Below are 15036 nucleotides of genomic sequence, written 5' to 3' on the forward strand. Positions count from 1 at the left end.
TATACAATTCTCAAAATTTATCATTGAACTTGCTATTCATGTATAATCCATCTTAAAAAAAAAAAAAGGAAATTGCAAAGGCATGTCATCAGCAAGGATTAATTCTCTGTAATGAAAATAAACCCCTTTCTTCCCCAAAGACTAGCCATTTAGGATAAGATATTTTTCAATGTCAGTACCAAACTTCTATGGTCCTCATTATAAAAATTATTGGGATATTTTTAGATGGGAAAAGATTTAGTTATTCATCTCAACTTCAATCTAAAAAGGAAAAGGCCATGTAGTGAGACTGAAAACCACTCACTCACATTCAGCCCTATCACCTGCCCATGGGGGACACAGCCAGCCTAGGTCCTGGGCCCTGGTGGGAAAGCCAGACACATTACTAGAATGAGCGGGGATGTCCAACCACAGGCTCTGGCAGGTGGCTGGAGTTCGAGGTGTGCATCCCCCAAGGATGGGGAGCTCGTCACAGGCAATCCATTACACAGGGTGTGCTTCTGGCACCGCGCTGGCTTTCTAGGACTTGTATAGTTATCTCCTACAGCCAAAGGTACTTCTGTCCTGTCACCTGCTACCAGTCAGGAGCCCTAGAAAGTGTCTTGCTAGTTTTAACACCACCATCTCCCTTTTAATGCTCCCTAACATTCCAGATTCATGGAATGTTCAGTGGGTCCAAAAACTGATTCCTCCAGTCTGTATTCTGGCTGTAACAAGGGGTATGGTTTAGAAGCACACAATTCTCCCTGAATCTATCTTCAAAGGTTAGAGACATTCCCTAAAATCTTCTCATTTATTTTAGCTTCTAATTTTGGTTATCATCTATTATTTTTGATGCTTTTATATTTTCAGCTTAACTCCTCTTCTATTAGGACTGTCAATTCCTAAACGTACTCTTTTTTAAAATTTTTTTTTTTAATTTTTTTAGATTTTTTTATACAGCAGGTTCTTATTAGTCATCAAGTTTATAAACATACCCTTTTCTATGTCAAGTCTTATTTACCCTATAATTATCTCAAAATGTTCACGTCTTTATGGATTTCAATCATTGACCTTCCATCGTGAGAAGGCCTGATCTTTACAGTAGCTATTCAATGCGGCTATCCGGATTTTCCCTGGCTTTAATTTCTTAACCTCTTACCTGACTCTCGCTTTAAAAAGCATTTCAAGTTCTACAGAACTTCACATAACTATTTCGGCGAAGCAATCTGCTTGAGATTTATGTAACAGCTTTCCAAAGAAAGAAAGGGTTGGTATGAGCTGGGGGTGGGGGGACTGGGAATCAAAGGAAGGTGCAAGAATAAGAAGTGCTACTTCTGGACAGAATCAAAATTATCTTGAGGCCGCAAATCTATCCAAGACCCAGAAGTGACTGATTCAAAATGAGACAAAAGGGAACCAGTACTGAATTAGGCCAAGAAAAAGGCCTATGTCAAACTCAGGGCTGCGGGATGGAATTCAGTGGCTCAAAGTTGGGAGACAGTTGAGGAAAAAAGCATATGTGATTTAAGATAAAAAATACAAAAGCTAGAGAATGTTATCGGTACCTCCTCTCATTAGTTCTATCACTGAACAGTTATCACAGAAAGCCACGCTGTTAGGGTTTTCCCCTCCTTTTTTAAAGGTTGATCCTACTAAATAAGTAATGAAGTAATACACTGTATTTAATATTATCATCCGGGTGTACGTTCGACTCCACTAACATAGATCAAATCTGTGTAAGGCCACACTTCAAAAAATAAACAATCCTGAGTTAGTGATCAAACACTCCATGAAGTCGATAAGCTGTCCTTTGTACAAAAAGCCATTTAAATCTGATTACTTCGTTCTGCAGTTTTTCATTTGTTTGCTTGGAATCCTCCAAGGAGGCCAGGGTTTCCGTCTTCTCTTTGGTCATCTGTTCCATTATCTGCATGGCATCTTCTGCTGTTTGAGCAGCCTAAATATGAGAAAGCACTGTGAGAAATGAGGGCACCCCTCACCAACCTGGGGAGGTGACTAACACTCAGGCCATAGGGCTCAGGGTCTGTGTGGTGAAGGGAATCACACAGAGACGGTGAGCCAGTCACTGATCCCATGCCGAAGCAGACAGACCAAGACATCAAAGGTCTTTACTCTGAAGCAGAACAAAGTTATAGACCCTTTTTGTGCCATGTTTTCAACAGGCCAACTGTAATATGCAATTTGTGTATTTTCAGACCCCTCTAAACCTACATTTTCTAAGTTCCAAGTTCCACTAACAACAGTGCTCACTATTCTGACTCATGTTGGAGAGAAATGCTTAGCAATAATAAAGAGTAACATCCTTATGTGGCCGAATTTTTCTCTTCATCATATTTATTGTTAAAAATTTAAAATACTATTCTTGCTATCTCAAATTTGGGGCTTTTGAGATCACTTGGAATTTAGGTTGGGAACTTCTCAAAAATAAAAATTATTTGGGCAATTACAGTGTAAGGCTCAAGTGTTTAATGAGAAGCACTGAATGACAAAGTCGATGAGAAGCTGTAGGTAATGAACATAAGCATGGCTGTGAATAAAAAAGATAACATGCATATGGAAACAAAGCCTTAGCTGATAAGATACTGAAGAAAATCACCTAAGTGAATTAAAATCTTTTTAGGCACTTGCTTACAATTTCATGTGGTCTAATAAAGTTTATGGGAATTCTGCCTTTATACCTTCCCTGTTACCAACCGTGGAGGTTTCCCTGGAATCTTCCAATTCGGAAGGAATAGACACAATGAAACAATTAAAAGTCACATAGAAGATACTTTGTTTTAACATGTGCCCATTTTACTATTGTTCTTAAGCCTTTAAGAACCACGGTTGCCTTTTTCACAAAAAGTTCTCCCTACATTAAAAAAAACTATTCTTTTTATTCACAGTTTGGAATTTTTTCTAATGGAGAGGGACAACTGCAATTAGACATTTAGTAAAGAGTTGCCCTTTCAGGTGGTGACAAAGAGCTTGAGATATCTAAGCCAGTGATTAAATGGGGTGGGTTTCCTTCTGCAGAAATGAAGACAAATCCCTCAGCCACTGCAGGGTTAGTGCACAGGGTTAGGCCAGGTGCTCAACACTTGAACCTCCCAGTTTACCATAAAGGACTGCAGAGTCTCGAGCTCTCTAATTTTAAGAGCGAGCTTGCTCTTGTCTTTCCTCAAAATACGGTTTTCATTTTGAGATTCTAGGAGGTTGACTGAGATATGGCTGTTGGTTTTGGCCAACTGGCTGATCTCTTTCTGAAGGATGAAGTAGCTTTCGGCCAGCTTCTCCTTCTCCTTCAGGAGCTCGTCCTTTTTCAGCATCATCTCTCTTTTCTCAGCCAGGAGGTTCTTGTTGTCCTGCATCACCCTGGCCCGCTCGGCCAGGGTCACCTCGTGGTTCAGCCGCAGGTCATCCAGCATCTTGGTGAGGTAGCTGTGCAGCTCCTGCAGTTCCAGCTTGGATTTGGATAAGGCAGCAAAATCGCTCTTCAGAGTCTCTATGTTGGTGGCCAGTTGAGCCGTCTCTGCACTCAAGAGTTCCTTCTCCTTAACAATCTCCACCACTTTCTGCTCTGAGTTGGTCTTGTCTTGGATTAGCACAGAGTTCTCGGACTGGAGCTCCTTGGTGCGCACTCTCAGAGCCTCCACCTCCTGCTCCAGGAGCGCCACTCTCCCGTGGAGTCTGTTGTTTTCATACAAGGATGACTCTTTGTCCTGGGTCCTGGTTTCTTTCTCCAGGATTAGGGACTGCTGCATCATGTGGATCTTCTCATTTAACTTCTGACACTCTTCTTGCAGGTTCAACCCATCCTTCAGCAAGATGTTCTTTTCGGAACAGCAAGCCTTGAGTTCAGCGTTCAGACTCTCCTTTGCTTGCAGTATGCTAGCGTGTTCTTTTTCTAGAGTCTTTTTGGCATTTTGAGCCTCTTTCAGCATCAAAGCGAGATCACACTTGGTGGCTGCGAGTTCTTGGTTTTCGTTTTTTCTCTCTTGAAGCTCTTTCTTCAGAGCATCAAGATTACGGAGCAGTTTCATCTTCTCGTGCACAATGATTCTTCTGTTTGCAGACTTGATCGTATTTCTTTTTAAGGTCTTCTATGGCTTTGATGGAATTCTCTCTTTCTGCAAGTAAATCTGTATTTTGCGTTTCCAGTACAGATTTTTCTTTCAAGAGACGATCCTGCTGCTTTTTGAGCTTAGTGATTTTCTGACAAACCATCTCCTTCTCAGAAGTTAGGTAAGTGATCTCGTTCAGGTTCATCTCGATGTGGGCAGCCTCTTCTGAGCATTTGTTGAGTTTTTCCGTGATGAGCCTATTTTCATTTACAGGTTCTTCTTTTTTGGCCAAGGTTTCTCTCAGACGAGGCCAAGGTTTCTTTTCCATGCAGAAGCTGGATGCACTCGGAGTCTGTGATCTCCCGACTGGTCTTAATTTCTTCCAGCAGCTTGGTAAGGCTTGTGTTTGTGGCCTGAAGTTGCAGAGTCTCCAGCTCGGCCTCCCTCAGAGCTTTGCTGGCCTCCTGCAGCTGCGCGCGGAGCCCACTGGCTTCCGTGCTGAGCAGATGTTTGACCTGGAGGGCAGCCTCCAGGCTGGCATTCAGCTTTTCCTGATCTTGAAGCAGCATGTCCTTCTCAAACTGCAGATCTTTGCTGTTTTGGAGGAAATGGTCTCTTTCGACCTTTAAGGCTATGCACATGTTATCAAGACCTGACTGTTTCTCCAAAGCTGACTTTTTCTCAGTTGTGAGATTTTCCATCTCCTGCACCAAGCTTTTCTGATCTTTCAGTAGCTCCTCATAGGCGTTCTGAAGCTTCTGAATAATTTCATCTTTATCTTTAGCCAACGCAAGGTTTTCAGTTACAAGCTTCTTGATATGATCCTCCAGGTGACCTTTTTCTTCCAGATTCTTCTTAGACTCAGCCATCAGAATACCTTGGCTGAACTGGAGGTTCCGCTGTGAGTGCCTGCAAGCTTGCTTTGGAAGCCTGCAAAGACTCATTTTCCATATTCATCTTCAAGACTTCTTCCTGTGCGTTATTGATTTCTTTAAGTAATTTCTCTCTCTCAACAGCCAAAGCTGCTTTATTGAGCTGTTCCTGCTGATAAAGCTTTTCAGCATCTTGCTTTTCCTCTAAGACTTTCTCCTTTGCTAAATTAAGAGTTTCGTTTACTGACCATAGCTTCTGTTGGTCTTCCTGAAGTAAAGTTGGTTTGGCCTCCACCTCTACAAGCTTTGACAAAAGTGAACCTTTTTCTAACTTTAAGGCATTTCCCTCCTGTGCAAGAAGCTGCTTCTCTGATTTCAGACCCCTCAGCTCTTCTGACATTAGTTCAATTTCTTTTTTGGCTGATGTTAATAAGTAAGTTAGCGACTACAGAAACAAAAGACGGAAAGAATGGAAACAAAATGAAATCAAGCAGACAAATGCAAGCCCGAATAACTTAATGTAACCTAAACCATAAAAGTTAAAACATTTTACAATAACTGTCATAGAAACTATCTGGATAACAGGGGGAAGAAACTCGATGAACAGAGCCCATAAAAGGATAACGCAAAGCAAGTTTAGCTTCGCAAAGTGCTGATGTATCTACTGGTTTCTCTTTGAAAAAACTTCTGAAGTGTTCCTGATAGACACCTAGAAGATACAAACAGTAGTTTGACTTTGACGTCAGGGCATGAAATTCTTTCCTGCCATTCCAATTATCCAATTGTTTCTATTGTAGAAGGGATTCATAGAATTTTTTAAAACACAATCCAAAGAACTACAAAAAGTGAGTATACTTTAACCAAGAAAGAGGAGGAAGGGCAAGGTATTATAAACTGTTGCTTTTCAAACTAAATGCAGAACCTTACTTACTAAAGGACCTGGCCTGAGACTGATTTAGCTTCAATATTACATATAACTTAGTAAAAATACAGACTAATTTGCTAGTCTTTGGTGACCAAATAAATGGGCTTTAAAAAAGCGTATTGGGGGGCTTCCCTGGTGGCGCAGTGGTTGAGAGTCCGCCTGCTGATGCAGGGGACATGGGTTCGCGCCCCAGTCCGGGAAGATCCCACATGCCGTGGAGCGGCTGGGCCCGTGAGCCATGGCCGCTGAGCCTGCGCGTCCGGAGCCTGTGCTCCGAAGCCACAACAGTGAGAGGCCCGTGTACCAAAAAAAAAAAAAAAAAAAAAAGTGTATTGGTTTATAAAGTAAATTGACCACAATGTCTCTACCAGTGCTGTCCAGAACTTTCTGCAATGATACAAATGGACTTTATCTGCGCTGTCCATTGTGGTAGCCACTAACCACACGTGCGGTGCTTGCGACTGAGAGGATGAATTTATAACTTGAACTAATTTAGATTTAAATGGCCACATGTAGCTAGTGGCTACTGTACTGGACGGCACAGCTATAGTTCATTGGCTCTTAAACTAGGGAACATGGGAGCATTGTGGTCTCCATGAATCTCCTGAGATTTCATCTAAAACTTGTTGAGTGTATATATCAGCTTTCCTGGGGAAAATATCTTAAGGTTTCATCAGATTCTCAAAAGAGTCTGTTGAGCCCCTGCTGTTGACAACATTGAGATTCACAGAAATCGGATATCCAGACAACTTGGGAGAGGGAACGATCCCGGCATTTTAACCAAATGATCCTTATAAAAACAACAACAACAACAAACAAAATTAATGAGCCTTTACACAAACCACTAGAATGCTGTGGTTTGGTCAGGCTGCAACATTTTAAGGGAAACACTAAAAAACTAGAGTCTGTCCAGATAAAGGGAACCACAAAGACAAAAACTCTGGAAATTATATCCAGTTGTTAAATGGTTCATAAACCTGGAGACACGTCACAGGGAAAAGAGAAAGCTTTGATGGACAGCATGTAGAAGAAAGAAAATTTAGGCATCTTATACATGACATATATTACATGTCATGCTACACAATTTATAAGTTTTAAATGGGCTCTGTTTCAAGTCCTATGTATGCTCTTTTCTATTTTCTTCCTACTAAACTCATATATATGTATGTGTATATATATATATATATATATAAATAAACATTTCTCTGACACATTAAAACAATTAAAGACAAGTATTTGCTTTTCTTTGAGCAATTTAGATGGGAGTAGGAGGGTTGAACTTCATTACGTTACCAGAGTCAAAAAAACATATTGGGACACTGATACGATCCTGACACCATAAAATGAAATTCAGTGTATCAAGTTCTACTCTACTTAGCAGTAGGATGTTTTCTTACAGCCCTTAAATCCAGCTTCCTTGTTAATGAGCTCGTAGTGCCTTCCTGGGGACATGCGAGAGCCCTCTCTAGAGCTCTCCCTTCTACTCTATCCTCTAAGAGCTCTGTTCCTCCAAGCAGGCTCCATTCCCTGCCCACCTGCCTCATGTGGCCTCTGCCTCTTGCTTTTCTGCAAGATGTCTCTCCTAACCCTCGTGCAAGGTGGCAGCAAGATGGCCAAGATTAGAGGAACATGCCTTCCCGCAACAAAGAGTCTACTACAGGCAGGCAGACAGAGGTCAGGCAACAGCAGACTCTTCGTGACAGCTGGGGAGCAAGCAGCGCAGGGGGTGGTGGCCACACAGTACATTCGGGGGAAAGACCTGTAGCCATCACCCTCCCTGAGAAGGAAGAGCGGCTGGTATAAAGCACTTGAAGATACAGGAAATGTAATTCGCCCTCCTGCCACGCACCCTGAGGGCCGACACTGGTAACGGCCACCGAACCCATCCCACGTGCTGCTGCTTTCCAAGCCCCCTTGCAGCCCTGACGCGGAACGCAAGCAAACCGTAATTCGACAACACGATTCTCCCCACCACGTACTCTGGCTTTGTCGGCTTGCCTTCTCAGCTCCTCCGTCTCCTGCAGCAAGTCGCTGTTCTCCTTTTGTGCGGCCTTCAGCCGCTCCCCTGCGTCCAACAGCATCTTCTGGAGGTTCTGCAGAACTTCTTCATGCTTGGCCTGTGTCTCAGAACTGGCTTCTTCATACCTGGCTTTCAGCTCTTGACACTCGTTGTGGCTCATTTGCATCTTCTTTTCCTGCAGACACCCCGAGTCAGGAGTGAGTCATTTGGTCATGTCCGTTCTGCCCCTCAACCTCCCCTGCCAGCCCACAGTCCCACTGATTCTCTCCTTACCAGGTCTGACAATTTTGTCAGCAGTTCTTTCTTTTCTTCCTCATGCTTTTTAGCTGCTTCTTGCTGGCTCTGTTCAGCTTTGAGAGTTACTTCCCCAATACTTTTCTGCAGAAGACTTGCATTTTCATTAGCCTTGGTGAGTTTTAGCTGTAATTCTTCTACATTTCTAGAACAAGTTTCAATACAAGGCGTCAGATTTTTCAAAAGAGTACTTTAAATTCTAGAGTTGTACTTTAAAATATTAATAATAATTGTCTTAATGATTATAAATGTTATGAGCAATTAATAACATCTGAAATAAGCAAAAAACAAAAACAAAAACTGACTTGTCCTGAAGAATAATTTTAACAATTGTGATGGTTACAAATACCTTAGAGTAACTACTCCTCTAACTGTGAACATTTATTATTTTATGTCAGAAGATCAATAAGGAAAAATGAGTGAAAAGTAAGCACATTAGAGGAGGTAAGTATTTCGAGGTTTCCAAATTTTAGCAGACTAGATTATCAAAGACTCATTTTGGGGTCGCTTGAGAACAGAAGATACGAAAATAACAGTAATGTGATGTTCTAGCTCAAAGAGAACCACGTGGTCCCACAAAGATGTAAGAGGGCCATCAACCTGGAGAAAAGGCTGGCTCATGGACCAGAGAACAGGAAGGAAACTTGGACGGTGCCTCTGGATAAGCAGCGATAGAAATGGAACTTCTCCAAGGCTCTGTGCCACAACCGCCTGGGCAGCTGTGCCCACCTCACAGCAGGACTGCCACAGTCGGCCAACCAAGGCCCATCTGCCCATCACCCACCAACGCTGGGCCATGCGTGAGTGCACGGCTGGACGTAAACTAACTCTGCCAAGTATTTTTTTTTTTTTTTTTTGCGGTACGCGGGCCTCTCACTGTTGTGGCCTCTCCCGTTGCGGAGCACAGGCTCCGGACGCGCAGGCTCAGCGGCCATGGCTCACGGGCCCAGCCGCTCCGCGGCATGTGGGGTCTTCCCGGACCGGGGCACGAACCTGTGTCCCCTGCATCGGCAGGCGGACTCTCAACCACTGCGCCACCAGGGAAGCCCTCTGCCAAGTATTAATGCTTTCAGAATCAGAAGTCTACTGGGGCTAATATGTCCTCTAAAAGTTTTTGCCTTATAAAATAAACATTTGATTTTTATATGGCAGCCATTAAAAGAAAAAAGAAATCAAAGCAACGAGAGCCTCAGGATAAAGACGAGAAGAGAGATTACGATAACAGAAGCTTTAGCGCTGAGGAAGCAGGGTGTAGTGATGAAGAGCAGCAAGGGCTCTGGGACCAGACCACCTAGATCTGAAACCTCAGGAAAGTTACTTAACCTCATTAAGCCTCAATTTCCTTTTCTTTAAAATAGGAACAACAGGGGCTTCCCTGGTGACGCAGTGGTTAAGAATCCTCCTGTCAATGCAGGGGACACGGGGTCCAGCCCTGGTCCGGGAAGATCCCACATGCCGCAGAGCAACTAAGCCCATGCGCCACAGCTACTGAGCCTGTGTGCCACAACTACTGAAGCCTGCACGCCTAGAGCCCGTGCTCCACAACGAGAGGCCACCGCAGTGAGAAGCCCGCCCACCGCAACGAAGATCCAACGCAGCCAAAAATAAATAAGTAAAAATAAATTAAAAAAAACAAAATAGGAAAAAAAAAAAAAACAAAAAAACAAAATAGGAACAATAATACACTCACCTGAGAGGATTATTAGGAGAACCAGAAAATATACTCTACACAAAGCTGTCAGCATAGTGTGTGACACGTGGTCAGCCCTTCACACGTGTTATCTATCATTACACTGAAATAGGTTAAAAATATTTTTAACTGCCTGTAAAAGATGTTATTGCCGTTGGTAAACTACTACCTTTTCTTTACAAGTCACCAGAAAGTCTGCGATACACTGCGATAACAGAGAAAGAATGAGATTCAGGCAACTTTAAAACCTAACAGTCCTGAAGATTTAGGCTCCCCTACCACCCAGATCTTGCTCGAGGGCCTAACCCAAAGCAGGCGCTCTTATTAATACTCATACGTACCTTTCTTTCAGACGTAATTCACCATTCATTTTTGTCAGCTGAGAAGAACTGTCTCCTGACATTTTCATTATTACTGCAATGTCGTTTTCCAGCTTTTCCTTCGCCTTTATCAACTGCTCTTCCCTTTCGTCTCTCTCTCTGAATTTTGCCTCCATATCTGAATATATATAGAAAAAAATAGCACTGTTGTGTTATAATCAACAAAAATGTATTAACTACACCCTGTATGCCAAGCCTTGCTCTGGGAATATTTGCATAGAGCGATCCCTGCCCTCATGAAAATTACATTCTAGCAAAGAAGACAGACAATAAACAAGATAAATAAAGAGAATAAATGGTACAATAGATAGTGTTAAGTGCCAAGAGGGAAAAAAATACAAGCGGAGAAAGGAGTCAGGAAGGAGTCAGGAAGGAGTCGGGAGGTTAAAACCTTAGACAGAGCCTCTCTGAGATGGTGACATTTACGTAAAACCCTGAGGGAAGTGAGGGAAGAGGAATGCAGGCAGAGGGGAAAGCAAGTGCAAAGGCCCCAGGGCAGGAACATGCTTGACAATCAAGTATCACCAAGGAGGCCAATATGGTTGCAGTGGAAGGAACAAGGGGAAGAATAGTACAGGAGGAGAGCAGAGATAAGAGGACCTGATGACAGTAAGGGCCACAGCTTTTAATGTGAGCGAGATGTGAGCCACTGGGCCTTTCCGAGCAGAGAAGCGACCTGATCTGACTTGATGTTGAAGGGATCCCCCTGGCTGCTGGGCTGAGAACAGACTGCAGGGGTCAAGAGCAGAAGCAGGCAGCCCAGGTGACCAGCTGTTACTACAGCTTCGATTAAAGATGCTGGTTGACTCGGATCAAGGATAGCAGGGGGAGTAGTGAGATGGGGTGGATTCTGACTCGTTTGAAAATGAGGCAGAGAGAATTCGCTAAGGTTTACAGACCTCAAACAAGTATTTTATCACAATATAACACGAGTGAAGAATTTATGCCTGAATAGTAGATATGCTGTGACAACACACTAAAATTATCTCAAATCTTAGGAAGCCTACTACATTTAACGTGTAGAGACGTCTTCTTACCTGTTAAATTTTCTCTCAACTTCTCCAATTCAGAAGACAGCACATTAAACTGTTCCTCTTTTTGGTGTAATTTATTTACAGTTTCTATTTGGGATGAAGTTAAAAGTTTAATACATTTCATAGTTAATAAGCCATCTAAAGCCTGACTGTCTCAAAACCAAATCGAATCAAAAGCTTGCGATGTGGGATCACGGGAATACTCAAGAGTCCCATTACAAATCAAACCACTGAATAACGAACCTAAAGAAACAAGCAAGCAACTCTTTCTTGTCTCCCCAAATCTGTAGATTTGGCAGGCACCGGGCATCCCTTTTCCAGGCACCCTCCTTCCACTTAAAACTCAATAGAGCTATCCATGACTGAAGCTTAAGTAAGACAATACTTTTCCCAAGTACACCTACATTTTAATACGGAACAAGCTTTAAGTCAAAAAGAAGAAAGAATGGGAGCTTGAGGCCTCAGGAAGCCAAGGGAACCCAGTATTACTGTGCGCTGCAGGAACTTCCAGGGTGGTGAAATCAGGCTACAGGCAGCATCTATTGTTATGCACCCAAGGCCAGCTCCAGCTTGAGAACAAGTGAGCTGCTCATGTTCTGCTAAGACATACCTTGCATACTTCTCTGAACAGAGACTGCCTGCTCTGAAGCATCAGCAAAATTTTCTTTCTAAAGAAAAAGAAGTGGACATTCAGAATAGAAAGATTTCAGATTACAAAAATAAAAAGTTTCTATGACTACAACATTATCTATTTTTTGTTGCTAGCTTTGTTTCATTAAAGCTAACTTACGCTTAAAACATGTAGGCATCAATTACAACCATATGCATACTGTGCACGTGTACACACGAGTGAGGTTTGCATGTGTGCTGCATGCGTGGGTGTGCACGTATGTCTGTACACGTGTGGATGTGCACACTTATGTCAGTATATGCATGTGTGGATACACATGTGGTGCCACATGTATGCTTTTTTTTCATGTTGCTGCCCTCAAGTAGCAGAACCTCTCTTCAGAAATCTGCCTGAGACAGTGAACAGAGTTCCGAAATTTGTTTTTTAATATTTCTTTTTTTCATTGAAGTATAATTGGTTTACAACGTTGGGTTAGTTTCAGGTGTACAGCAAAGTAATTCAGTTATACATATATATTTTTTCAGCTTCTTTTCCCTAATAAGTTATTACAAAATATTGAGTATAGCTCCCTGTGCTACACAGTAGGCCCCTGTTGGTTATCTATTTTGTACATAGCAGTGTGTACACGTTAATCCCAAACTCCTAATTTATCCCTCCCCCCAGCCTTTCCCCTTTGGTAACCATAGTTTGTTGTCTATGTCTGTGGGTCTGAGTTCTGAAATGTTTTACATCTAAGAATAGTCAGAACCTAGTATCTTAAAACCGGATCTGTGTCAACTACCTTAAACCAAAAAGTCCATCGCTCACTCACTATCTTTTCTAAACATGACAGGGGGGCAGGATAAAACCACTCTCCTGATTTTCCTGCGACGAACTTTGAGGTAGATACACCAAGTGAATTTTTAAATGAGTCTTTCTAATTAATTAATATTTTAGTTTAAAAATGGGCTCACAAGCCACAAGTCCATCAAAGCCCACAAGCTGTCCACCTGTGTTACTCCCAAAGCCAGACCTCAGGCGGCATGTTTTCAGAGGACGTAGAGGAATACTCTAACTTAGAAAAAAAAAGTAAGGCATCCTGAAAGTTTGGGGAGGAGGGCAGAGAAACGACATGAAACTCAAAACACATTTTCTTAAAGGACACCATAGTGAAAAATGGTAATTTCCAGGTCAACTTTTCTCAATATGTAGCTGAAATATGCTGTATCATAACTGTCTGATAAAACTCTCTACGATGAAACTGTGCTGTTCAATTGGCAGCCACCGGCCACGTGGGGCCTCTAAGCATTTAAAACGCGGCTAGTGCAACTGAGGAACTGAATTTTATATTTTATTTAATTTTAATTAATTTAAATTTATAGAGCCATATATATAGACAGTAGCTACCATAATGAAGAGTGCGGCTATATAGTTAACATTTTAAAAAGTAGAAATATGTAATATTGGCATTTAAATAAGAAAAAAAAAAATCAAACACTTTTTTTTTTTTTTTTTTGGCCGTGTGTCATGTGGGATCCTAGCTCCACAACCAGGGATCAAACCCATGTCCCCGAATTAGAAGCACGGAGTCTCAACTACTGGACCAGCAGGGAAGTCCAAAAATCAAACAGTTTTATTCACCACTGGTATTAGCAGAGAAGTGTAAAACGTGGAGAACAGGAAGGTGCATGTAAGGCCCAAGACAACTGACCCTTCATAGCTAATGTTTCTCTTATCAAGTTTTCTCCATGAGCCTACGCCTCTCCTTTCCCATGACATGTGGGCATCACCGGCACCTGCCCGTGGTCATCAGCCTTGACTAAGCTTGTGTTTTTGATGTAGGAGGCAAGGCAGAAGGGAGAACAGTTGAGAAAAAGACAAAAAATGTCCTACAACCTGGGATTAAGCAAAGAGGATATATATGAAAGGAAAAGTAATTTCCTGAGGAGGAATAAACTGAGATGTAAGAGGGAATTCTGTGAACTTGTTAATTAGACAGCACCCTGCCTTGCTAACAGAGGGTGCCGATGGTCCAGGAGAGCTTGCTGGCTTGCTGTCACAGGGCAGGTAGGACAAGGCATAGGGCAAGACCTCACTATATATGAAACCTAATGTGCTGGGTATATAACTTGGAAGGTTCCTGTGTTTGGTGAAACTAAGTAGTCAATAACGTGCCAAAGCAATGCATTACCAAAGGCAAAGGACAGATTAAAAAAAAAAAAAAGTAATACTTACCTTTATTGCTAGTTTGAGTTTGATCCAGTTCCTCTCAAGTTATTCATCAACCAATCAATACTTTGCAAGAGAAAGGAAATAGGTGCAATACGTCTTTCTTTATAGAAGTTTTTGTTTTTTACACAGGAACAATTTTTGAATGGCCAGAGACCCTGAGGTTCAGATTCCCAACAGGTACTTACCAAAATCTGAAGTTCTTTTTCCAAAGCCTCTTTGACTTGACTGACTTCACTCAGGTTTTCCTGAAGTTTATTAAGCATTAGCTCTTTTCCCTGCAGCTCTTTGGTGATGTTACTAGCCTACCATACAGAGTTACATGGTACAGAAACCAGTGAACAAAAGGAAACAAAAAAGAATGAGAAAGAAAACATAAAACAAATATAAAAAAATGTATGAGATACAAACATAACCAAACAAAACTGAAAGGAATAAAGGCATGGGTAAAAAGTCGTTTTGGTGTTTTTTTGTTTTTTTGTCTTTAATTCTAAGAAGCCAATGACTTTTCATACAATCAGTTCTAGATAAGATTGTCCAATGGCTAATTTTAAATAATCAAAAGAGTATTTTTCTATACCTGAATTTGGACTGTCAGCATGCTCTAAAGCAGAAAGTACAGATGCTTACTTTCTAAATGAGACAGTTGAGCAATTTCATCTTCTGGACTTTGGAAAACCTTAAGACAGGAATGGTGGATTCATGTGGACTGTGTTTCATTTTTTGTATTTTTGTACACACTTAAAGTATTTCAACATTTAAAATAAAAAATAAAATTTTAAAAATGTACTACACAAAAATTGTCGTCAGAAATTGGCTTTCATTAAATCTTAATGTAAAAAAAGTAGACCAACACATTAGCTGCATATCCCATATTAATTTAATTTTTGTGTTTTGATTGGTTTTTCAGAACCAAGTGAGGAGATCTGAGAAAAA

General features: G+C 41.7%; 1 protein-coding gene across 1 annotated transcript in view; it reads right to left on the reverse strand.

Moving 5' to 3' along the window:
* The window catches only part of CLIP1 (CAP-Gly domain containing linker protein 1), a 122639-nt gene that overhangs the window by 34576 nt on the left and 73027 nt on the right, over positions 1 to 15036 (reverse strand). Inside the window, 11 exon segments of the mRNA XM_060283144.1 lie at positions 1823 to 1939; positions 3102 to 4059; positions 4061 to 4339; positions 4341 to 4939; positions 4941 to 5363; positions 7823 to 8038; positions 8137 to 8302; positions 10189 to 10345; positions 11265 to 11348; positions 11872 to 11929; positions 14289 to 14405. Coding sequence (XP_060139127.1) covers positions 1823 to 1939; positions 3102 to 4059; positions 4061 to 4339; positions 4341 to 4939; positions 4941 to 5363; positions 7823 to 8038; positions 8137 to 8302; positions 10189 to 10345; positions 11265 to 11348; positions 11872 to 11929; positions 14289 to 14405 — 3174 coding nt within the window.

This window comes from Globicephala melas, chromosome 13 (assembly GCF_963455315.2).
Source record: "Globicephala melas chromosome 13, mGloMel1.2, whole genome shotgun sequence".
In the NCBI taxonomy this organism is placed as follows: domain Eukaryota; kingdom Metazoa; phylum Chordata; class Mammalia; order Artiodactyla; family Delphinidae; genus Globicephala; species Globicephala melas.